Genomic DNA, 25916 nt, shown 5'->3' with positions numbered 1-25916 from the left:
TACACAGAACCGGTAGAAAAATTTAGATTTTTTCAAGCTGAAACAGAATTTTATAAAATATGGGATAAAGTATATGAATGGTGGGATTTTAAAAATAGTATTAAAAATTAAATAAGTAAGAATTTATAACTATTTGAAGATTTATAAGATAGAGTGAATTAGTTTAAAAACAATATAAACATAGAATCTTTGTTCTTTTTTTCCCCTTTATAGTATGATAAAGTTAGAAGTGTTATTTTTCCTTGTATTTTCTATATTTTATTTTTTTTGAATAAGTATATGATATTTTATAGATAAAGAAAACTAACTAACATAATTAACATAAAGAATATAGAGTTAAATTTAACAAGAATGTAATTGATCTGACAATAGTTAGGGTTTTATATTTCTGTATTAGCTAGACTTCTACGACAAGCGGAGCAATGGTAGCTCTTTAAATGTTTAATGTTGTCTGTCTTTGTCTTTTTTGAAAAATAATTAAAAAATATATATATATTTTTTTAAAAGAAAAATTTAGGACCCCCCCCCCCCCCCCCCTTTTTTCCCTTCTGGGCTCTGGGTCTGTTTTTCCTATCGCTTTAAATGAGGTTGAATGTGTATAATTTTAGAAGAACTGTGCGTGCATGTGTGTACATACACATACAGTTCATAATGTATATTTTTCTGTGCCTGAGTGTAATATGTATGTACACACATATGTACATATATACATAGAATTAAATAGTATATTTTGGATGTTCAGTAACAGTAAATACAGAGGGAAATTGTATCTCTTTGAGGCAAGGAGAGGCCAGGCACCCTAACTCTAACCCAAACCCCGTCACGTTGGCCACCTTTAAGCCAGTCACATGACCTTTAAGCCACCCCATGGTCACATGATCATCAAGCCACTCTCACGTGGTCACATGGCCAGCAAGCCACACCCACAAAATAAGCTACGCCCACAGTCTGGTGGTAATAAATTTTGCAGCCCTTCACTGCTCTAAACCCTGGCTTAGATCACTCCTGGTGGATCTTCCTTTGTTCTTAGCAACCTTCTCACAAATACACACACACACACCCAACATCCATCAATCACCGACCTGGCTGAGTAGAAGAGGACGTCGATGAGTTTCGTGGCAATGGCTGGCAAGGTTTCAGGGGCGATGCTGAGAATACAGAATCTGTTCTGGGGAGTCTGAATGGGATGGACCGTGGCGTTGAACTCTGAGAAGCAGAGAGAGAGAGAGAGAGGGAGAGGGAGAGAGAGAGTAAGAGAGAGAGAGGGAGAGAGAGAGAGAGTAAGAGAGAGAGAGAGGGAGAGAGAGAGAGACTCACACGGTCAGTCCTGCCTCAGTCCGATTCCTTAGGAAAGAAAAATCCTTGACTCCAGTGATGGAAATTGCCTCTTTCACTATTACTCTCTGCAAAAAATGTTTTCCAAGCCCAAAGTCCAGGGTTTTTTTTCCATTGCTCTAACTTGCTGCAAATGTTTCTTTCCAGGTGCTAACAATGCTCCCAGCTCTTACCGACTTGCAAGCTCCTTCATTGTTACTCTCTGCAAAGAATGCTTTCCAAACCGTCTTTGTAGTTTTGTTTTGTTTTTATTCTCTACTTACTGTGAGTATTTCTTTCCAACCCTAACCAGGTGCTAATGATGTTCCCAGCTCTTACCAGCTTGCAAGCTCTTTCATTGTTACTCCCTGCAAAGAATGTTTTCCAAGCCCAGTCTTTGTAGTTTTGTTTTGTTTTTGTATTCTCTACTTGCTCCGAATATTTCTTTCCAGCCCAAACCAGGTGCTAACAATGTTCCCAGCTCTTACCAGCTTGCAAGCTCTTTCACTGTTACTCTCTGTGAAGACTGTTTTCCAAGCCCTAAGTCTTTCCAGGGTTTTTTCCACTGCTCTAACTTGCTGCAAATGTTTCTTTCCAGGTATGCTAATGATGTTCCCAGCTCTTACTGACTTGCAAGCTCTTTCATTGTTACTCCCTGCAAAGAATGTTTTCCAAGCCCTGTCTTTGTAGTTTTGGTTTTTTTTGTATTCTCTACTTGCTCCGAATATTTCTTTCCAGCCCTAACCAGGTGCTAACCATCTTCCCAGCTCTTACAGGCTTGCAAGCTCTTTCACTGTTACTCTCTGCAAAGAAGAATGTTTTCCTAGCCCAAAGTCTTTCCAGGGTTTTTTTCCATTGCTCTACTTGCTCTGGATGTTTCTTTCCAGGTGCTAATGATGTTCCCAGCTCTTCCTGACTTGCAAGCTCTTTCATTGTTACTCTCTCCGAATAAAGTTTTTCAAAAGCCCTAACCAGGGGATAAAATAATGTGCTGAAGCTGACCAGACTAAGGACGCTAGCCAGATGAATCTAGTATGCAGATACTTTTCCCTATTTTCCTCCCCCAAAACTAAGGTGAGTCTTATATTCCAGTGCGTCTTATACTCTGAAAAATACGGTAGTTACTTCTTATTTGTTTGTTTGTTTGTTTGTTTGTTTGTTTGTTTGTTTGTTTGTTTGTTTATTAGATTTGTATGCCGCCCCTCTCCGTAGACTGGGGGCGGCTCACAACAATAACAAGAACAATGTAAAAAACAAATCTAATAATTTAAAAAACACTAAAAACCCCATTATTAAAAGCAAACACACACACAAACATTCCATGTATAAACTGTATAGGCCCGGGGGAGATGTGTCAGTTTCCCCATGCCTGACGGCAGAGATGGGTCTTAAGAACTTTACGAAAGGCAAGGAGGGTGGGGGCAGTTCTAATCTCCGGGGGGAGCTGGTTCCAGAGGGTCGGGGCCGCCACAGAGAAGGCTCTGGGTCCCGCTAAACGACATTGTTTAGTCGACAAGACCCGGAGAAGGCCAACTCTGTGGGACCTAACCGGTCGCTGGGATTCTTGTCCTGCCCTCTGGTGCTTTGGAAAATAAGTTGACCCCCTCTTTCTCTGTGACAGTCCCCCAAATATGAGAAGTACTGGGGTTATTCCTATTTAATCTCAGCCATAGAAAAGCCCACCTTGCTTTGCCTTGTGGAACCCGTTGCTTATGTCTTCACAGGTTGCAGGGGCCAGTTCTCCATTCACCTCCTTGTAAATCTCAAATTCGCTGGCCAGGGTGTGGATGACCACAGGAAGATCCTTCTCCCGGACCTGAAAGGCAGACCAGAGGTCACCGAAATTACAGCATCGTGATTTCCATTTTGAATGGCTTCCATTTCTCCTGCTTGAGCAGTGGGGTTGGACTAGAAGACCTTCAAGGTCCCCTTTCCAACTATGTTATTCCGAATTCTGAGTTGATACTGGTGGGCTAGCTGCTCTCTCTCAGTGTCAGCCACAATAACAATAGTAGTAATAGTAATAATAATAATAGTAGTAGTAATAATAGTAGTAGTAGTATAATAATAATAATAATAACCACAATAATAATAATGGATCTGCGTGCATTGTATGAAAATACATCACACAGTCCTAGGCGCTTGGGAAGTGTTTGATTTGTGATATTGTGATACAATATCCAGCATATCAATCTCATTTGCTGTGTATTACTGTTTTTTGTGATAATAATAATAATAACAACAACAACAACAAAAACAAAAACAACAAAAACATAGTTGGAAGGGGCCTTGGAGGTCTTCTAGTCCAACCCCCTGCTTAGGCAAGAAACGTCACACTACTTCAGACAGATGGTTATCCAATATCTCCTTAAAAACTTCCAGTGTTGGAGCATTCACAGCTTCTGGTGGCAAGCCGTTCCACTGATCAATTTTATTTATTTATTTATTTATTTATTTATTTATTTAATTTTTATGCCGCAGTTTTTCAATTGTTCTAGTTGTCGGGAAATTTTTCAATTTTTATGCCGCAATTTTCAATTGTTCTAGTTGTCTGGAAATTTCTCCTTAGTTCTAAGTTGCTTCTCTCCTTGTTTAGTTTCCACCCATGGCTTCTTGTTTGTTTGTTTGTTTGTTTGTTTGTTTGTTTGTTTATTATTTATTTGTCTGATTTTTATGCCGCCCTTCTCCTTAGACTCAGGGCAGCTTACAACATGTTAGCAATAGCACTTTTTAAACAGAGCCAGCCTATTGCCCCCACAATCCAGGTCCTCATTTTACCGACCTTGGAAGGATGGAAAGCTGAGTCAACCTTGAGCCGGTGATGAGATTTGAACTGCTGACCTACAGATCTACAGTCAGCTTCAGTGGCCTGCAGTACAGCACTCTACCTGCTGCGCCACCCCGGCTCATCTTGATATACTAAATGCCAAAGACATTTTTTGGGGTGCTGTAAGGGCAAAATCCTACAAGTAATGTGCTTGATTAATGAGCTCAGATTTAATCTGGATCCAAATAAAACATTGTGTTTCTTTTGACTGGTTTTGAACAAATCAGCAATGAGTATTACAGGGTTTTCAAGCCGCAACCAAGATTGCAGTTTCTTTAAAAGAAGTGTTTTCCTATCTTTCCTACCTTTCTTGTTCTACACTCAGGTGCTTGGAGAATAGCTTGACTCCTTCTTCTTTGTGGCAACCCTGGAGATATTGGAAGGCTGCTATCACGTCTCCCCTGGTCCTTCTTTTCATCAAACTAGCCATGCCCAGTTCCTGCAACCGTTCTTCATATGTTATAGCCTCTGGTCCCCTAATCATCTTTGTCGCTCTTCTCTGCACTTTTTCTAGAGTCTCAACATCCATGAAGAACGGTTGCTGGAACTGAGTATGTCTAGTTGATGAAAAGAAGAACTAGGGGGAGACATGATAGCAGTCTTCCAATATCTCAGGGGTTGCCACAAAGAAGAGGGAGACAAGCTATTCTCTAGAGTCTCAACATCCTTTTTGCATTGTGGCGTGTTGCAGTAGAGCATAAATATGTTAGGATAGGATTGTATATATATATCTGGACCTCTAGCATAAAAATGCTCTGCTTATTATAATTCAGGACAGGAGGGCACTAAACTTCCCTAAATCTGCATTCCTGGTAATTACAACAGGGAAACAAAAGGGCTCAATAAACATCTCACAATAAACAAAGTTTTCACCACTCCGGACAGGATAGGATCAAAGGGGGAGATTTACATTGCCTAAAGCATACACAGGACGAGAGGGTGATTAAGGAAGATTAGTTGAGATAAGGCAGAAGGCTTCAGAGAAATTAGGTGTGAGAAACATCTGCTCTGAGGAACAGTTTCGAGGAAATTGTTTTGTGATATCTATGGGAATAGGAAGAACTCAAAAGATACGTTTGAAGTTATGTTATTGGATGTATCGCTTGACACGTATGTGTAATTATCCCCATTTCCTTATGTTCCCAAATAAAAAGAGGTACATGGCTCTATACCGTGTCACTTCACCCAGAGAGAGAATGTGTCCAAGTTTTCTTTCTAGGATTCGCGTTCGTGAGTGACCCCACACGGCTGGGTTGCTCTTAGCCCCATTGAAGACATTGTCTCCATCAGGGACTTTGGCAGCATCCACAGTGGCGACCAAAAGTGAATGCCGGATTCCAAGTGCGGCCTTACCAAGGCATCATAAAGTACTATTAAGACTTCACATGAATTTACCTTTCAACCCAACCCTTCTCATACCACAAGTCCCCCACCCTGGCTTTGGAACCGGCTCCCCACAAAAGCTTACCAAAATAAAATCAGTCTGGTAGGTGGATAACATCAAGACGGAAACATTATGTTCGGCCAGGGGTGCGATGACGGACTTGGCAATCTTGGTGACTCCGATAGGCTGGCTGATGGAGGCGCTGCCGTTAGATGAGACGTTAAGCACCAGCCAGGTGGAATCCACCACTTGTAGGTACTCGGAGGTGTGAAGTTCTGGAAGAAACGTGAGAAAGCCTTCGTGACGGAGACACAGAACGTAGTAACATAGGCATGAAAGACAATCGTAGATCTGGAGGGAAGGACCTTGGAGGTCTTTTAGTCCAGTGTTTCCCAACCTTGGCAACTTGAAGCTATTTGGACTTCAACTCCCAGAATTCCCCAGCCAGCATTTGCTGGCTGGGGAATTCTGGGAGTTGAAGTCCAGATACCTTCAAGTTGCCAAGGTTGGGAAACACTGTCCTAGTTCAACCTTCGGCTCAAGGCAGGAGACCTTATACCAGTAGGTTAGTAACTTTATGCACTACTTATTGAATACTTAATAGTTTTTTTACTGTCCTTCTTTCTCTAATACCTTAATATGCTCCATCATCATCATCATCATCATCATTATTATTATTACTATTATTATTATTTTGATTGATTGATTGATTGATTGATTGGATTTGTATGCCGACCCTCTCCGTAGACTCGGGGCGGCTAACAACAATGATAAAAAACAGCATGTAACAATCCAATTAATAAAACAGCTAAAAACCCTTATTATAAAACCAAACATACACACAAACATACCATGCATAACTTGTAATGGCCTAGGGGGAAGGAATATCTCAACTCCCCCATGTCTGGCAGCATAAGTGAGTCTTGAGTAGTTTACGAAACACAGGGAGGGTGGGGGCAGTTCTAATCTCCGGGGGGGAGTTGGTTCCGGAGGGCCGGGGCCGCCACAGAGAAGGCTCTTCCCCTGGGGCCAGCCAAACGACATTGTTTAGTCGACGGGACCCGGAGAAGGCCAACTCTGTGGGACCTTATCGGTCGCTGGGATTCGTGCGGTAGCAGGCGGTTCCGGAGGTAATCTGGTCCAATGCCATGTAGGGCTTTAAAGGTCATGACCAACACTTTGAATTGTGACCGGAAACTGATTGGCAGTTAATGCAGGCCACGGAGTGTTGAAGAAACATGGGCGAATCTTGGATATTGAATATTATTATTATTATTATTATCATCATCATCATCATCATCATCATCACCACCACCACCACCACCACTATTATTATCATCATCATCATCATCATCATCATCTTTGCACCACGTTAAACTGGCCGCCCAGAATGGCTTCACGTAGTAGAGTTATCAACGTTCCTAAATAGATTCCCCTCCAAAAATAATATCCTTTTTAAAAAAAAAAAAAAAAAGTTCAGTTTAGGAATATTGGGAGCAAATCGGGTGGTGGTGGTGGTGGTGTTCCTCCAAAAACTCCAGATGCTGCCTTGCAGGTTGGAGAGAGAATCCAGAAGGAAGTTGGTGACCAATTTATGGTTTCCAGTCCTGGCCACAGCTTAGCGAGTGGTCAGTAAACGAGGAAAAACTCGCACTCCAAAAAAATGCTCCTACCTTTGAAACCATCTTCGTCCAACATGATTGTGTAGTCTTCGGGAGTCTCCGTTAAGCTGAAAAAGCGACACCTGAGAAAAGAGGAGAGCGCTGTCAGGCTTATTTATGAATGCTTCCTTCCTTCCTTCCTTCCTTCTTTTCCTTCCTCCCTTCTTTCTTTCCTTCCAACCTGCCTCCCTTCCTTTCCTCCCTTCTTTTCCTCCCTCCCTTCTTTCTTTCCTTCCTTCCTTCCAACCTGCCTCCCTTCTTTTCCTTCCTTCCTTTCCTTCCTTCTTTCTTTCCTTCCTTCCTTCTTTTCCTTCCTTCCTCCCTCCCTTCTTTCTTTCCATCCAACCTGCCTCCCTTCTTTTCCTTCCTTCCTTTCCTTCCTTCCTTCCTTCCTTTCCTTCCTTCCTTCTTTCTTTCCTTCCTTCCTTCTTTTCCTTCCTTCCTCCCTTCTTTCTTTCCATCCAACCTGCCTCCCTTCCTTTCCTCCCTTCTTTTCCTCCCTCCCTTCTTTCTTTCCTTCCTTCCAACCTGCCTCCCTTCTTTTCCTTCCTTCCTTTCCTTCCTTCCTTCTTTCCTTCCTTCCTTCTTTTCCTTCCTTCCTTCCTCCCTTCTTTCTTTCCATCCAACCTGCCTGCCTGCCTTCTTTTGCTTCCTTCCTTCTTTTCCTCCCTTCCTCTTCCTCCCTCCCTCACTCTTTCTTTTCCTTTTTTCTCTTTATTTTTTGTCTCTCTATCTTCCTTCCTTCCCTCCCTCCCTCCCTCCTTCCTTCCAACCTTCCTTCCAACCTGCCTGCCTTCTTTTCCTTCCTTCCTTCCTTCTTTCCTTCCTTCCTCTCTCCCTCACTCTTTCTTTTCCTTTTTTTCTCTTTATTTTTTGTCTCTTTCTTTCTTCCTTGTCCCCCTCCCTCCCTCCCTCTTTTCTTTTTCTTTCTCTCTTTTCTTCTTCTTTCTTTTTTTCTGGTCTTCCTTCCTCCTTCCCTCTTTCTTTCTCCTTTCTTTTTCTTTCTTGTTTCTTTTCTCTCCCTTCTTCTTTCCTTTCTTTCTTGTCTTCCTCCCTCCCTCTTTCCTTTCTTTTTGCTTATTCTTCTTTCTTTCTCTTTCTTTCTTTCTTCCTTTCTCTCTCTTCTTTCTCTCTCTCTTTCTTCCTTTTCCTCTCTTCTCCCTCGCTCTGTCCCCCTCTTTCTCTCACACACACACAAACTCAATCCAGCGAAATTTCTCAAGCTACCCCACCTTCACGCCTGAAAAAAATAAAACCCACCGATATTACCCAAGGCCTCTTAAGCAATAACAACAACAACAACAACAAAAGCCCTGGCTGCACTCAACCGCAGCCACACAATACAAGCCTGTTTAACTGCGACACGAAGCGCCCTGCCCTTTTTGTCTGACACACAACTTGTTTATTCCCTTTGCAAAGAGTTTGAGAAAGGAAGAAAAAAGATTGTTTGAGCAGATCAAATGGGCTGGAATGAAATGAGATTGCTGAGTCACATGAAACACTGTGGACTAGCTGCATGTTATGTCCAGTTCATTGGTGGCCAATCAGCCAAAAACGCTGTGGTTGGGGGTTTTTTTATTCCCAAATTTGGCACCCCAAAAGAATTAAACCAGATTTTTGGAGACTGTTTCAGGCTTCGATAGAAGAGAATATTATTATTATTATTATTATTATTATTATTATTATTATTATTATTATTAATAATAATAATAATAATAATTAGATTTGTATGCCACCCCTCTCCGGAGACTTGGAGCAGCTCACAACAACAAAACAGTTAAAATAATTTAAAACCCTTAATATAAAAAGCAATCATACATTTCATATGTAAAAACAAAAACGGCCCAGGGGAATCTATTTCCCCATGCCTGACGGCAGAGGTGGGTTTTAAGGAGTTTGCGAAAGGCAAGGAGGGTGGGGGCAATCCTAATCTCTGGCGGGAGTTGATTCCAGAGGGTCGGGGCCGCCACAGAGAAGGCTCTTCCCCTGGGTCCCACCAGACGACATTGTTTCGTCGACGGGACCCGGAGAATATCTGTAGCGCAAGGATCAACTACGGGGTCCTTGGCATTTTCTGAGCTTGCAGACGTTTTGTGACCCAACTAGTTAACATCATCAGTGCTAGGACTGCGGGGTTCTCGGCATCATTGAGTCTGTCATCTGCACCTCTATAACTGTCTGGTTTGGTTCTGCAACCCAACAAGACCGACACAGACTTCAGAGGAGAATCAGAACTGCAGAAAAGACAATGGCTATCAACCTGCCTTCCATTGAGGACCTGTAGACTGCACGAGTCGAAAAGAGGGCGGGGAAAATATTGACTGACCCCTCGCATCCTGGACACAAACTGTTTCAACTCCCACCCTCAAAACGTCGCTACAGAGCACTGCACACCAAGACAACTAGACACAAGAAGAGTTTTTTTTCCCTGAACGCCATCACTCTGCTAAACAAATAATCCCTCAACATTGTCAAACATTTTACTAAATCTGCACTTCTGTTTCTACTAGTTTTTTCTCATCATTCCTATCCTTTTCCTTCCACTTAGGACTGTATGACTGTAACCTGTTGCTTGTATCCTAAGATTTTTATTAACATTGATAGTTTCTTCATTGCTTATTTGACCCCTATGACAATCATTAAGTGTCGTACCACATGATTCTTGACAAATCTATATTTTTCTTCTATGTATTCTGAAAGCATCTGCACCAAACTCCTTGTGTCCAGTCACACTTGGCCAATAAAGAATTCTATTCTATTCTATACTATACTACGCTACTCCATGCTACTCGATATTCTATTCTACTTCTACTTCTATTCATTCTATTCTATTCTATTCTATTCTATTGGTTTTCTTGACCCAGCTAGGTATAGCTGGCTGGAGAATTCTGGGAGTTGAAGTCTACCCATCTTGAAGTGCCCAACTTTAAAAAACAAACTGAGCTAAATATCGAATAATATTACCGGCCGGAAAAATTTTGGGAGGAAAAAATTCACCGGGTTGAGTTGAAATTCAAAAAAAACACAAACAGACCTGGAAGGAAGGAAGGAACGAGGAAAAACCAAAGAGGAAGAATGAGAAAGAGGAACTTAAGGGAAAAAACAGGACAGTGAAGAAATCTCATTTGCAAAATTACCTGGCTATCCCAGGTGATCGGAATGCCGTCTGGGCGACTACGCAAGCTGCAATATTTTTATTTCCTCTTTGCCAGAAGTATTATTATTTTTCCCCTTTTTCAATAAGGCTACAAATATATCTATCACTCTGTATAAGATTTTGGAATACTCCTATTGAATGATCTAAGTGCCAAAGCCCACTGCAACAACATCGCCAAAAAGGCTTCAAGAGTTGTTAAATTAACCCTACGTAACTTCTGCTCCGGCAATCTCACACTACTAACCAGAGCATACAAAACTTTCGCCAGACCAATCCTCGAATACAGCTCATCTGTCTGGAACCCACACCGCATTTCGGACATCAACACTCTAGAAAACGTCCAGAGATACTTTACAAGAAGAGCCCTCCACTCGCAACAGAATCACCTACCCAACTAGACTTACAATCCTAGGTTTAGAACTATGTCGCCTTAAACATGACCTAAGCATAGCCCATAAAATCGTCTGCTACAACGTCCTTGCTGTCAACGACTACTTAAGCTTCAACCACAACAACACACAAGCACACAACAGATACACTCCAAACCCGATTGCAGGAAACACGACTTTAGTAACCGAGTAGTTGAGGCCTGGAACTCACTACCAGACTCTGTAGTATCATTACCAACCTCCCAAAACTTGACCCTTAGACTGTCCACTGTTGACCTCATCCGATTCCTAAGAGGTCAGTAAGGGGCGTGCATAAGTGCACCAGCGCGCCTTCCATCCCGTGTCTTAATGTTTCTTTTTTTGCTAGCATCATGTATATGAATATGATTATATCTTCACATAACGCCAATATGAACTTGACAAAACAAATAAATAAAAATAATAAACAAACATTCAGGGTTACGAAAACTGAAACCATTTCACATCCGGGGGAGAAAGAAACATCAATATTTTTTTTTCTAGCCTAATAACTTTGATTTAAATTGCCTCCTCAGTGGTGGCCACCTTCATTGCACAAAGATTAAAGCAGGTTTTCTTTTTTTAATTCTAACCGCCAAACTTTTAGATTTTTCAGATGGGAAACCGTTTCGGACTTGTTTACAAGGCAGCCTTAAGGGTTTTCAAAACAGGAATGTGTTGCTTTTCCAGGTTGTGTAGCCATCACATAAACGTAAAACAAGAAAAAGAAACAGCCCTCTGAAAGTGAGCAAGGCAAAGGGTAAAAAAAAAAATCACACAATATTTTCCAGAATTATTTTAATTTAAATCCATAATTAGATACTAATATCGAATGACCTAAGTGCTAAAGCCCACTGCAACAATATCGCCAAAAAAGCTTCTAGAGTTGTTAACCTGATCCTACACAGCTTCTGCTCAGGCAATCTCACACTACTCACAAGAGCCTACAAAACTTTTGCCAGACCCACCCTAGACTACTGCTCATCTGTCTGGAACCCATACCACATCTCAGACATCAACACCCTTGAAAATGTCCAAAGATATTTCACCAGAAGAGCCCTTCACTCCTCCACTCGAAACAGAATGCCCTACGAAAATAGACTAACAATCCTGGGCCTAGAAAGCTTAGAACTACGACGCCTAAAACACGATCTAAGTATTGCCCACAAGATCATATGCTGCAACGTCCTACCGGTCAATGACTACTTCAGCTTCAACCGCAACAACACAAGAGCACGCAACAGATTCAAACTTAATACGAACCGCTCCAAACTTGACTGTAAAAAATATGACTTTAACAATCGAGTTGTCGAAGCGTGGAACTCATTACCGGACTCAATAGTGTCAACTCCCAACCCCCAACACTTCTCCCTTAGACTCTCCATGATTGACCTCTCCAGGTTCCTAAGAGGCCAGTAAGGGGCGTACATAAGTGCACTAGTGTGCATTTCGTCCCCTGTCCAATTGTCTTTCCTTTATCTCATATATCATATATATTTTCTTCCTTTCATATATCTTCTCCTCCATGTTCACTTTTACCCTTATATATATTACTTCATGTCTATTTTCTTCCTATGTATTTGTGTATTGGACAAATGAATAAATAAAATAAAGGGTGAAAAAAAAAGCACAATATTTTCCAGAATTATTTCAATTTAAATCCATAATTAGATAACAAGCTTAGCTACACTCCTGTCCCTCTGCAAAGGCACAATATCCAACTCTGCCTTTTTTTAATGCAAACCCTATTTTTTTTTTTCACACACACCCCAAATTTGCACCTATGGGAAGCTGCAGAGTTTAAAGAGTTAAGCAGCCAGATAAGACGTCGGAGTGAAGTAGCTAAAGGAAGTAGGAAACGGGCTTGCAAAGCAGGAATTGGTGGAAAACAATAGGTAGCAATGCCAAGGAAAAACTGTGCTGGAGAAAGACGCCAGTCCTAAGAACAAAATAGAAGCCAGAATTAGGCCGTAAGGACTGCTAGGAAGGAAATTTGGGAGAAAGGAGGAAGCCAATTGCACATGTAGGCTGATCTGAAACTGGTTTAGTGAAAAGAAGGACCAGGGGAGACATGATACCAGTCTTCCAATATTTGAGGGGCTGCCACAAAAAGGAATAGATTAGAATGGGATGGAATGGAGTAGGGTAGGGTAGGCTAGGGTAGGTTAGGAAGGGTAGGTTAGGTAGGGTCGAGTAGAATGGAATGGAGTAGGGTAGGGTAGGTTAGGTAGGGTAGGGTAGGGTAGAGTAGAATGGAGTAGGGTAGGGTAGGTTAGGTAGGGTACAGTAGGGTAGAGTAGAATAGAATGGAATAGGGTAGGGTAGGTTAGGTTAGGTAGGGTCGAGTAGAATGGAATGGAGTAGGGTAGGGTAGGTTAGGTAGGGTAGGGTGGAGTAGAATGGAGTAGGGTAGGGTAGGTTAGGTAGGGTACAGTAGGGTAGAGTAGAATAGAATGGAATAGGGTAGGGTAGGTTAGGTTAGGTAGGGTAGAGTAGAATGGAATGGAGTAGGGTAGCGTAGGTAGGGTAGGGTAGGGTAGAGTAGGGTAGAGTAGAGTAGAATGGAATGTAGGGTAGGGTAGGGTAGAATGGAATGGAGTAGGGTAGGTAGAGTAGGATAGAACAGAATAGAATAGAATAGAATAGAATATAGAGAAGGGTAGGGTAGGGTAGAATGGAGTGGGGGTGGAATGGAATGGAATAAAATAGAATAGAATTGAATATAATATAGAGAAGGGTAGGGTAGGGCAGAGTGGAATGGAATGGAATAGAATAGAATAGAATATAGGGTAGGGTAGTTGTGCTTTTTTGATGACATTTTTGATGTTAGCTATCCATTTTAGGTCTTGAGATATGGTCGAACCTAGACATTTGAAAGTCTCCACTGTTGACACTGTGTTGTCTGGTATTGTAAGAGGTGGAAATATGGGAGGGTTTCTCCTAAAATCTACCACCATCTCTACGTTTTTGAGTGTGTTCAATTCCAGATTGTTCCGGTCGCACCACGAGGCTAGTTATTCAACCTCCCGTCTCTATGCAGATTCATTGTTGTCTCAAATGAGACCAATCACTGTCACATCATCTGCAAACTTCAGCAGTTTAGCAGATGGATCATTTGAGATGCAGTCATTGGTGTATAAAGAGAAGTGGTGAGAGTACACAGCTTTGGGGGGGCCCTGTGCTAATTATAAGGGTATCTGATGTGATTTTTTGCCTAGCTTCACCTGTCTGTTAAGAAACTTGGGATCCACTTACAAGTGTGTTCAGGTACCACTAGCTGATTTAGTTTAGTTAGAAGAACGTCTGTTATGATGGTATTGAATGTTGAATTAAAGTCTACAAAGAGGACTCTTGCGTAGGTCTTTGGAGATTCAAGATGTTGTAGGATGCAGTGCAGTCATATTAATAGCATCATATGTCAATCATCTGTTATTTTACAGTAAATATATTGGCTAATATTTTAGGCTGATTTACTACTTTTCCCTATTTTGTTTATCATTGTAATCAACATATTTCTAAGGATCTTAATTATAATGCCATTACTTTATAGTGTTATGATTAAGATCCTTGGAGATATATTGATTATAATGATAATTAATATATTTCATTATATTAATACTTAGAACTCAAGAATGGTCCTAAAAATGCGATATTTATAAACGAAGAGGCAAGAGCCATTGCGATCTCCAGAACGTTTAAAATTTATTAAAAACTATTAATTTTACACAAATTTTAACAACATTAGTAGAGGACTAACAAAAGCTTAGGTAATTTTAGTAGCTTTTAATAAATTTTAAACGTTCCGGAGATCGCAATGGTTCTTGCCTCTTCATTTATACTTAGAAATATATATACTGTATATGAAGTATTAATATCATGAAATATTATATTCATATTTTATCACCTTTTCTATAGGCGATTATAGCGGGATAACCTATTCTCCCAAGCACCTGAAGGCAGGACACGAAAGCGATGGATGGAAATTTACAAAGGATAGTAGCCAACTAAGGAGAAATTTCCTCACAGTGCAAACAATTAACCAGTGGAACTGCTTGCCTCTAGAACTTGTCGATGCTCCAACACTGGAAGTTTTTAAGGAGATGTTGGTTAACCATTTGTCTGAAGTGTTGTAGGGTTTCCTGCCTAAGCAGGGGGTTAGAAACATAGAAACATAGAAGTCTGACAGCAGAAAAAGACCTCATGATCCAGCTAGTCTGCCCTTATACTATTTTCTGTATTTTATCTTAGGATGGATATAGTTTTATCTCAGGCATGTTTAAATTCAGTTACTGTGGATTTATTAACCACATCTGCTGGAAGTTTGTTCCAAGGATCTACTACTCTTTCAGTAAAATAATATTTTCTCATGTTGCTTTTGATCTTTCCCCCAACTAACTTCAGATTGTGTCCCCTTGTTCTTGTGTTCACTTTCCTATTAAAAACACTTCCCTCCTGGACCTTATTTAACCCTTTAATATATTTAAATGTTTCGATCATGTCCCCCCTTTTCCTCCTGTCCTCCAGACCAGCGTTTCCCAACCGGTGTGCCGCGGCACAGTAGTGTGCCGCGAGACACTGCCAGGTGTGCCGCAGAGCTACGGAAGCTCCAGCTGGGCGGGGCGCTGCCGGTGCCGACCTGGAGCGCCCGCTCGCAGCTGTCCCCCGGCTCCTGCCCGATGCCGCGGTTTCCGGCGCTCTCCTGCTGAGCCCCAAAGAAGGAAGGCAGGAAGAAGAAGGAGAGCTTCGTTCTTCGCACCTTTTTCCCGCCTTCCTTCTTTGGGGCCCAGCAGGAGAGCGTCGGAAACCACGACATCGGGCAGGAGAGGACAGGAGAGAGCGCGGGCCGGGCGGGGGCGCAGAGGCGGGCCGGGGCTGGGGAGCGCGCGGGGGTTGCCCTTTTGGTTTGCGGCTGCAAGCGCGGCTCCCCGAGGCAGGCGGGCAGGCAGCTTCCCTCCCTGCGCCTTTCCCAGCTGCAGCCGCACACACACCCCGGTCCCCCCGCCAGTGCCCTCCCGCCGGGCCCTGGCATCGGCGGCAAGTGTCCTTTGGGGCCCGGCGGGAGGGCACTGGCGGGGGGGAGCGGGGGGGTGGCTGCAGCGGCCGCAGGCAGTCGCGGGGAGATGGCGGCGGCGAGAGGGAGCTCCAGGCGGCGGGAGCTCTCTCTCTCTCTCTCTCTCTCAGCTGACTGCAAGTGGGAGCCCTGACGGTGGCGATTGGACGTGCTGCTGGACGCCGTACTGCTGGCGCTGCGGGCTTGGCATATACGGCGTCCAACAGCACGTCCAGCTGCCGTCAGGGCTCCCGCTTGCAGTCAGCTGAGAGAGAGAGAAAGAAAGAGACATATAAGAGAGGCAGAGAGAGAGACAGCAAGAGAGGCAGAGAAAGAGACAGAGAGAAAGAGAGGCAGCAAGAGAGGCAGAGAAAGAGAGACATAGCAAGAGAGGCAGAGAGAGAGAGAAAGAAAGAGACATAGCAAGAGAGGCAGAGAGAGAGAGAGAAAGAAAGAGAAACATAGCAAGAGAGAAAGAGAGACATAGCAAGAGAGAGAGACATAGCAAGAGAGGCAGAGAGAGAAAGAGAAAGAAAGAGAGACATAGCAAGAGAGAAAGAGAGACATAGCAAGAGAGGCAGAGAGAGAAAGAGAAAGAAAGAGAGACATAGCAAGAGAGGCAGAGAGAGAGAAAGAAAGAAAGAGAGACATAGCAAGAGAGACAGAGAGATAGCAAGAGAGGCAAAGAAAGAGACATATAGCAAGAGACAGTGAAAGAGAGAGAGAGAGCAAGAAAGAGAGAAAAAAGCAAGAAAGAGATAGCAAGAGAGAGAGAAAGACAGAGGAAGGGAAGGAGGGAGAGAGAAAGAGCAAAAAAGAGAGGAAGAAAGAAAGAGGGATGGAGAGAGAGAAAGAAGGGAAGGAAGGAAAAGAGAGAAAGAGGGAGAAATAGAGCGAAAGGGAGGAAGAGAGAGGGTTTTTTTGTCCAAACTTTTCTTTAGCCCACCCCCCACCCACCCTTTCAATGTTCCCCAGGATTTTGAAAATATGAATAATGTGCCGCGGCTCAAAAAAGGTTGGGAAACACTGCTCCAGACTATACAGATTGAGTTCATGAAGTCTTTCCTGATAAGTTTGATGCTTAAGACCTTCCACCATTCTTGTAGCCCGTCTTTGGACCCGTTCAATTTTGTCAATATCTTTTTGTAGGTGAGGTCTCCAGAACTGAACACAGTGCTCCAAATATGGTCTCACCAGCGCTCTATATAAGGGGATCACAATCTCCCTCTTCCTGCTTGTGATACCTCTAGCTATGCAGCCAAGCATCCTACTTGCTTTCCCTACCGCCTGACTGCACTGACTAGGTTGGACTAGAAGACCTCCAAGGTCCCTTCTAACTCTGTTATTCTGTTTTATCTTCTGTTATATAAATTTCACACTGATTGTAAATGCTGAGCTGGCCGCCTTCGTTTTTATCTCCAAGGGTGGGTGCAAAAAAAACAACTTATGAAACCAGACAGAATTTGCGAGCCAAAACAACCCACTTGGTGCTGATAGGGAGGCCAGCCCTCCAGATGTGCCGAATGATGACTCTGAAAAATCCTCTCTCTCTACACACACACAAACACACACACATACACACACACATTGACGCACGTTAGAAAAACTAAAGAGGAAATTTTCCACTGTCTGAGATTCTTCGCAATGGCAAAGATCGCTGATCCTAACAAATAACGACAAGATAAAATGAAATTACCTCCCCGAAAAGCTTTAGCTCAGCTTAGCGGGAACGAAAGCAGAATTCCTCAATCCTTTTTTTAAAAAAATATATTTGTTATTGATTTTTATTACAAGAAAACATTTATACAACATAAAATAATGTGCTCAATGATTAGTGCCAACCACCAGACAGCATTCATACCTCTCCACCAAAATGGGGCCTTATTTTCTACATACTACTTTTAACTCAAGAGCAATATATCTTTTTACATATTATAATTCCCTCAACACTGTCAGACTTTCTACTAAATCTGCACTTCTATTCTACTAGTTTTTCTCATCATTCCTATCACCCATTTCCTCCCATGTTGACTGTATGACTGTAACTTGTTGCTTATATCCTAAGATTTTTATTAATATTGCTTCTTCATTGCTTATTTGACGCCTATGACAATCATTAAGTGTTGCACCACATGATTCTTGACAAATGTATATTTTATTTTATGTACGCTGAGAGCATCTGCACCAAGACAAATTCCTTGTGTGTCCAATCACACTTGGCCAATAAAATTCTATTCTATTCTATTCCATTCTAAAGTAATTCTAATTTATCTTTTAGAGCTTGGTCTCGAATTCTACTGACCACCTGTCCTCTTATCTTGTCCCATCAGTTCCCACAACTCAAGTTTCATTGGCTGACTTCATCCTCTTATCCATGATCTCAAACTGAATATGATCCACCCTGAACCGATACCAATTTTGTATTGTCCACTTTGTCGCACCCTTCCAACCTAGGACTATGACCGCCAGAGCGCTTACTATCGCTGCTTCTTTTATTTCTCTAAATTCTCCCATCTCGTTCCTTTTGACTAATTTCCTTTGTAATTGTCCATCATATATTTAACATCCTATTAATGTCCTCTTACACTTCTTCCCAAAAGCTCTGCACTACCGGACAGTCCCAAATCATATGCATCAATACCCCTTTATCTTAACACCCATGCCAACAAGGGTTAAAAGTATGCTGAAAGTATGAATTCCTCAATCCTTATAACAGGCAGTCCTCGACTTAACAACCACAATTTTTGAGGCCTGAATATTGGTTATTAAGCGAGAAAGGCGCGAAAGGAAGTTTTTTCCATTTCCCTTGTAGCTCACTGTTGGCGGAATCTGCGAACTTGTTACATTAGCAAAGCAGGCATTAAGCGAATCCGGCTGGGATAATAATAATAAATAATAATGCGCACTTGTTACATTAGCAAAACGGCTATTAAGTGAATCCGGCTGGGATAATAATAATAAATAATAATGCGCACTTGTTACATTAGCAAAACAGGCATTAAGCGAATCCGGCTGGGATAATAATAATAAAATAATTATTATCCCAGCCGGATTCGCTTAATGCCTGTTTTGCTAATGTAACAAGTGCGCAGATTCCGCAAACAGCGAGCTGCAAAAGAAATGGGTCAAACTTCCTTTCGCGCCTTTCTCACTTAATAACCGATATTCAGGCCTATTATTATTATTATATTTTTAAACAGTAATTTAGATTTGTTGTAAATTGTTTTCACTTTGTTGTGAGCCGCCCCGAGTCTGCGGAGAGGGGCGGCATACAAATCTAAATAATAAATAAAAAATAAATAAATTATTATTATTATTATTATTATTATTATTATTATTTATTAGATTTGTATGCCGCCCCTCTCCAAAGACTTGGGGCAGCTCACAACAACATAAAACAGTGTACAAATCCAATTTTAAAAACTACAATTTAAAACCCTTATAATAAAATAATCGCACAATCCAATCAAACCATACACCAACCTTGACAATTGGGGGGGTGTTAATGGTCATAAGTATGAAAAATGGTCGTAAGTCAGCGCGTTTAAACGGTCACTAAGCAAACGGCTAGACGTCGAAAACTAACTTGCAACAACTCAGCTACCTCCTCATTTTATAAACGAAGCGAAGTGGCATTTTTCCCGATCGAAATTCTCCCGCGAAACAGAAGGCAAGAATTGGCGCACCGATATAAAAATCCCCCAATATTTCTTCATTTAAAAATGGCACAATGGTGAAGGCAGATAAAAACAACTCCAACCGCATCCCCGAATCATTATATTGGCAAATTTTATATATATTTGGCTCATCCACGCTGCAGATTTTTTTTATTAAAAAGTTTTAAAAATCAAAACGAATAAATTTATTATTTAAATAAATAAATAAATTAGAATTACTTTATAATATATAAATAGATATATTGCTCTTGAGTTAAAATGGTATATAGAAATTATGCCCCCATTTTGGTGGAAGGGTATGAATGTTGTTTGGTGCTGGGCAGTTTGAGCATTGTATGTGTTGTGCGAATGTTTGATGATTATATGTTAATATGAAAATCAATTTAAAAAATTATATTAAAATAAAAGAAAAACCGAAACGAATGCCAGAGAGAGAGAGTAAGGAACAACACAAGAGCACGCAACAGATTCAAACTTAATACGAACCGCTCCAAACTTGACTGTAAAAAATATGATTTCAACAATCGAGTTATCAAAGCGTGGAACTCATTGCCGGACTCAATTGTGTCAACCCCTAACCCCCATCACTTCTCCCTTAGACTCTCCACGATTGACCTCTCCAGGTTCCTAAGAGGCCAGAAAGGGGCGTACATAAGTGCACTGGTGTGCCTTTCGTCCCCTGTCCAATTGTCTTTCCTTTCTCTCACTTATCATATATATTTTCTTTCTTTCATACATCCTCTCCTCTAAGTTCACTTTACCCTTATAGATATTACTACCGGTACATGTCTATTTTTCTTCCTATGTATTTGTGTATTGGACAAATGAATAAATAAATAAATAAAATATCCTGCATCAATTCCTGCCTCCCCACTTTTTAATTAAACATATATTTTCTTTAATTTTTGCAATTCCAAAAACACTTAAGGAAGAGACAAAAAGATACAGTATTGACAAAATTGAACAGGTCCAAAGACGGGCTACAAGAATGGTGGAAGGTCTTAAGCATAAAACGTATCAGGAAAGACTTCATGAACTCCATCTGTATAATCTGGAGGACAGAAGGAAAAGGGGGGACATGATCGAAACATTTAAATATGTTAAAGGGTTAAATAAGGTCCAGGAGGGAAGTGTTTTTAATAGGAAAGTGAACACAAGAACAAGGGGACACAATCTGAAGTTAGTTGGGGGAAAGATCAAAAGCAACATGAGAAAATATTATTTTACTGACAAAGTAGTAGATCCTTGGAACAAACTTCCAGCAGACGTGGTAGATAAATCCACAGTAACTGAATTTAAACATGCCTGGGATAAACATAGATCCATCCTGAGATAAAATACAGGAAATAGTATAAGGGCAGACTAGATGGACCATGAGGTCTTTTTCTGCCGTCAGACTTCTATGTTTCTATGTTAAGAGAGAGAGAGATCGGTGCCAAATTTTGCAGCCAAATGCAGGGGCGGAAAAATTTAGTAAAAAATAAATTGCTTCAAGGAGGGGAAAATAAATATAATTTGCTCCAAAAGAGGGGGGGGGGGAGAATAAATTGCTTCAAGAGAAATCAGCCGTTGGGTGGAAGGGGGGGGGGGGAAAGGAAAAAATAAAAGCTGTTTATGCTTTTCAAACCTGCCCGTCCTATTTATGTCAAATCCACACCCGTTTGTCCAGAGCCAACAAAAATACAGATTTTTTTTGGGGGGGGGGGGGGGGGAGGCTGTGCTTAAGAAGTACAAGAAGGGGGCTAATGGGGGGGTGTCCATAGACCCCCTTTTCCAGAACTGGAGAGGGGTTAAGACACACACACACACCCCAAATACAGGAGCAGTCAAAGCCAAGACTCCCTGGCATTAAAAAAAAAATTGTGCAGAATTTATAGTAGTGTGTTTGGGTTTTAGGTGAAAAGGAGGCTGGTGCAGTTTGCGTTCCTGAATTTAAGGGACAACTCCAACCGCCTTGGGGATGATGGGATATGTAGTCCAAGAGTCCTAGAAGGGGCCTGGTCGCCTACACGTCCCCTTCCCAGTTGCAAATTGGGCGTAATCATATGCACCATTCTCCTCTATTTTTAATGCAACGTTGCAATTTCTTTACAGATCAGGGTCCTTTTGAGTTTTCCCCTGACTACAACGCCCATCTTCCCCAGCCAGTTTGGTCTGCATGGCGAGAGTCTTAAGCAAAGCAATAAAAAAGGAAGCTGGATATTTTTGGGGGTGGTGTGGTTGGGGGAGGCTGTGGGGTCAATTGCAAGGGCAACTGGCTGCAATAATTCAATTTAATTTAAAACCCAATGGGACCCAGGGCAGCTTACAAGTTTTTAACACTTTTGGCAATTTGTATCCTTCTTTTAAAGTAAATTAGATTTTTTTATGTATATTGTTGCACTTATAATATTGTATGGTGCCCGAGTCGCTTTCAAAAATACAATAAACAAGGTCAGTACTCCGCAGTACCACTAGATGGCAGCGGAGAGCACCCATCCTCGCCACCTAGAGGGCTTCTGGAGAATTGCAGGTCGCTTTTTGACGACTGGAAAAGACTGATCATCTTTACAGGCTAGCAACAACCACAGTATGGCAACACAGTTCTGCTCCATTCACACGTGCACCAGACAGTCCCTCTTTTGTATACTAGTATACAGTACACACTTGTATACAAACACACCCACCAGGGCTCCAGCCTCAATTTGCAAGCTCAGAGCAAAGAGAAGTTATTTTCCCGGGTATGTACTGGGGTCAGAGTTTGCAGGTCCTTTGGAACACGTGTGTAAACACCAACACTGGTCCAAATTTTACATAGGATCTGAACACTCCACCTGTGTGGTCTGCCCAGCCCATACACGTGTGTTTGCGCCCTCCCTAAGGAACCAACCCCCGCCTGGGTAGCTTCTCCGGCATCCCCCTACCGGGACACGCGTGTCCCGCAGCCTCCCCAAGTGCACAACCTCCCCCGCCTGCAGCCTCTCCAATCCCATTCACAACGACACACGTGCACCAACCCCCGCCCGGGCAGCTTCTCGACACGCGTGTCGATGCCTCCCCAAGTGCAACCGAGTCTGCACGGTCTCTCCACGGGGCTAGCCACGGTGACACGCGTGTCTTCACCTTCCGGCTTGCACTAACCCCCGCCCGGGCAGCTTCTCCAGCCCCACCTTCCACGACACGCGTGTCTGAGCCTTCCCAAGTGCATCAACCCCCGCCCGGGCAGCTTCTCCAGCCCCACCTTCCGCGACACGCGTGTCTGCGCCTTCCCAAGTGCACCCACGAACGAGCCTGCACGGTCTCTCCGGCAAGCTAGCCAGGGCGGCACGCGTGCCTGCGCCCTCCCGCGCCGCCCGTCCCCGCCGACCCGCGTGTCGGCGCCTTCCCACGTGCGCGTGTCCTGCCCACCTGCTCCGCTGGGGCAGGAGGAGCATCTTGAGCAGCGGGTGGGTGTAGAGCCAGAGGCCGCGGCGGGCCAGGCTGAGGACCCGCACGCGGGGCTCCAGGATCCGCAGCTCCATGGCTCCAGCCAGCAAGGCCCGCGCTCGGGCTCCGGCGCTGCGCTTTACGCGAGCCCCGCGGCGCCGCCTCCTCGCCCAGGCCCGGCCCGCCCCACCGCCCGCCCCCGGCCCGCCTTCGCCTCCACCTCCGCCCGGGCTCGGCTCGGGCCGCCTCTGAGCTCGTGCAGAGCGCTTGGGCCGCGGCTTTGCCTTCGCGGGTGCTGAGAGAGGGAGGCCGCGTTCTCACGACCCGTGCAGGGAGGGTTCGGGGATTGAGGGCTCAGCAGGTCGGGGGCTTCCTGCCTCCCTCCGCTCTGGGCTTTAACTTTCCTTCCTTCCCTCCCTCTTTGATTTGATCCTTCCTTCCTTCCTATTTTCCTCCCTCCCTCTCTTCCTTCCTTCCTCCCTCGCTCCCTTCCTTCCTTCCCTAGAATCTGTCTTTCAATTTTTGTCTTTCTCTTCATTCTTCCTTCTTCCCTCCCTTTTTCCTTCCTTCCCCCTCCCTCCTTTTCCCCTTCCTTCCTTCTTTCCTTTCCTCCCTTTTTTCTTTTTTCCTTCCTTCTTTCCTTACTCCCTCCCATTTAATCTTTCTTTTTCCTTCCTTTTGTTCATTTCATTCCTTCCTTCCTTCCATCCTCCCTTTCCCCTCCCTCCCATTCAACCTTTATTTTTTCTTCCTTCTTTCCCTCCCTCCTTTCGATCCTTCCTTCCTCCCTCCTCTCCTCCCTCCATCCCTATTTTTCCTCCCTCGCTCCCTTCCTTAGAATCTTTCTTTCCATTTTTGTCTTTCTCTTAATCCTTCCTTCCTTCTTCCCTCCCTCCCTTTTTCCTTCCTTCCTTCCTTCCCTCCCTTTTTTCTTTTTTCCTTCCTTCTTTCTTTACTCCCTCCCATTTAATCTTTCTTTTGTTCATTTCATTCATTCCTTCCATCCTTCCCCCTTTCTCCCTCCCTCCCATTCAACCTTTCTTTTTTCTTCTTTCCTTCCTTCCTTCTCCTCTCCCTCCCATTCAACCTTTCTTTTTTCTTCCTTCCTTCCCTCCCTTCCTCTCTCCCTCCCATTCAACCTTTCTTTTTCCTTCCTTCCCTTCCTTCCTTTCTTCCCTTCCTTCTCCTCTCCCTCTCATTCAACCTTTCTTTTTCCTTCCTTCTGTTCTTTCCTTCCTTCCTTCCTTCTTCCCTTCATCATCCTCACTGCCGTGCCCACATTTTGCTCACCTACAGGGGTGAGGCGTTACGAACGTTCTCCGCTGCTCCCTCTTGCAAGTTACGTTCCGGGAATGTAATTTATTTTTTCTTCTTTTGTCTCCCGGCCTTTGATGGAAAAAGGCAGATAATAGAACCCAAAAACAGGCCGATTCAAGTGGCAACGGGACCTCTCTGTGCCCACAGCAAATGTTCCTGCCACAGCTACGAGGACACAAATAAAGTGTTGCATACAAGAACGGGTCTTCCTGCTGTGGTTGCCCGAAACCTGGCTAAAAACCAATTAAAAACTGACCTGTGAGGATCTGAATTCCTGCCCAGGTGAATTGAGGCCTGATGCCTCCAGTTGTTGTGAGTGCACCAACACTGTAGGTGTTTTTAAAGAGAAGAGATGGGACAACCTTTGTCTCAAATGGCATAAGCAGGGGTGGACTAGAAGACCTCCAAGGTCCCTTCCCACTGTTATTAAGGATTCTGCCTGCTTGTATAAATGTCTAAGTTGTTTGGTTTGTTTCATTTATATACCACTCGCTCCGAAAGGGACTCTGGGTGGCTAACAACAGTTATAAATATAATACTAATAAAAAGAATAATAAAAACATGAATAAAATCTACAGTACAAAAACTAATATATATATATATATATATATATATATATATATATATATTCCGCGGAGAGGGGCGGCATACAAATCTAAATAATAAATAAATAAATAAATATTAGTATATATATCACATGTAATCCAATAGAAAAAAACATATATATATATGTATATATATATCACGTGTTTTTGCTGAATTTTTAAAATTAAGGGAATTAAACATATGTTTTCGTAGATTTTCACGGGTTACAGGTATGAAGGTCTTGGCATATTCGGGTTTCTTCCCGTGTAGGGGAATTTAGAGATTTCTGGCGACGTTTCGAGAGAGAGACACAGAGAGAGACAGAGAGGCAGACAGAGAGAGAGACACACAGAGAGAGAGAGACACAGAGAGAAAGACAGAGAGAGACAAGCAGAGACAGAGACAGAGACACAGAGAGACAGAGACAGAGAGACACAGAGAGAAAGACAGACAGACAGACAGAGAGAGAGACAGAGACAGAGAGACACAGAGAGACAGAAAGAGAGACAGAGACACAGAGAGAGAGACAGAGAAAGAGAGACAGAAAGAGAGACAGAGACAGTCAGAGACACAGAGAGAGACAGTCACAGAGACACAGAGAGAGACAGAGACACACAGAGAGAGACAGAGAGAGAGAGACAGAGAGATAGACAGAAAGAGACAGAGAGACAGAGAGAGACAGAGAAAGAGAGTTTTGTGGTTTTTTTCTTGGGTTTTTTTAATGAAAAAAACTTTAAAAGAAAAAAAGTAGGGTAAACCAACCCCACTTAATATGTTTTCCTGGAATTCTTTTGTAAAACAGCCGTTGGAAGGGTGGCAATGCACCCGTTTCAGAACTGACATGGATGATGGGGGAAGCACACATCCGTTTAATTATTTTCCATGGCAAATGGGAGGATCACAAGAATCCGGAACAGAGACAGTTGGAAACTTCCAAATATGGAAAAGAAAAAAAAGAGTAAATTAATTTGCGAGCAGGTGTCTACAGCAGAATTCACACCTTCCCAGGTTCTACATGGCTGGCACAGGTCAGTGACATGAACCTGGGGAAAATTGTGGCTGCTTTCACACAACTTATTTCCCTGTCATTTTTATTTTATTTATTTATTCTATTTATTTTTCAAATTTATAT

General features: G+C 42.9%; 1 protein-coding gene across 2 annotated transcripts in view; it reads right to left on the bottom strand.

Annotated features, from left to right (window-relative positions):
* The window catches only part of CASTOR1 (cytosolic arginine sensor for mTORC1 subunit 1), a 31102-nt gene extending 8053 nt beyond the window's left edge, over positions 1-23049 (bottom strand). Inside the window, exons 1-5 of one of the 2 annotated variants that reach the window (XM_070763012.1) lie at positions 22865-23049; positions 7199-7269; positions 5610-5800; positions 2998-3130; positions 1083-1206 (exon numbers count right to left, since the gene is read on the bottom strand). In XM_070763012.1, coding sequence (XP_070619113.1) covers positions 1083-1206; positions 2998-3130; positions 5610-5800; positions 7199-7269; positions 22865-22977 — 632 coding nt within the window. In that variant the 5' untranslated portion in view covers positions 22978-23049. Of the gene's footprint in view, positions 1-1082; positions 1207-2997; positions 3131-5609; positions 5801-7198; positions 7270-8534; positions 8739-22864 lie in introns of those variants that run through there. The other variant, XM_070763011.1, reaches the window with a different exon arrangement.
* Positions 23050-25916: the final 2867 nt, after the last annotated feature.

This window comes from Erythrolamprus reginae, chromosome 10, assembly GCF_031021105.1.
Source record: "Erythrolamprus reginae isolate rEryReg1 chromosome 10, rEryReg1.hap1, whole genome shotgun sequence".
In the NCBI taxonomy this organism is placed as follows: Eukaryota; Metazoa; Chordata; class Lepidosauria; order Squamata; family Dipsadidae; genus Erythrolamprus; species Erythrolamprus reginae.
This window is presented reverse-complemented; position numbering and strand designations above follow the sequence as displayed.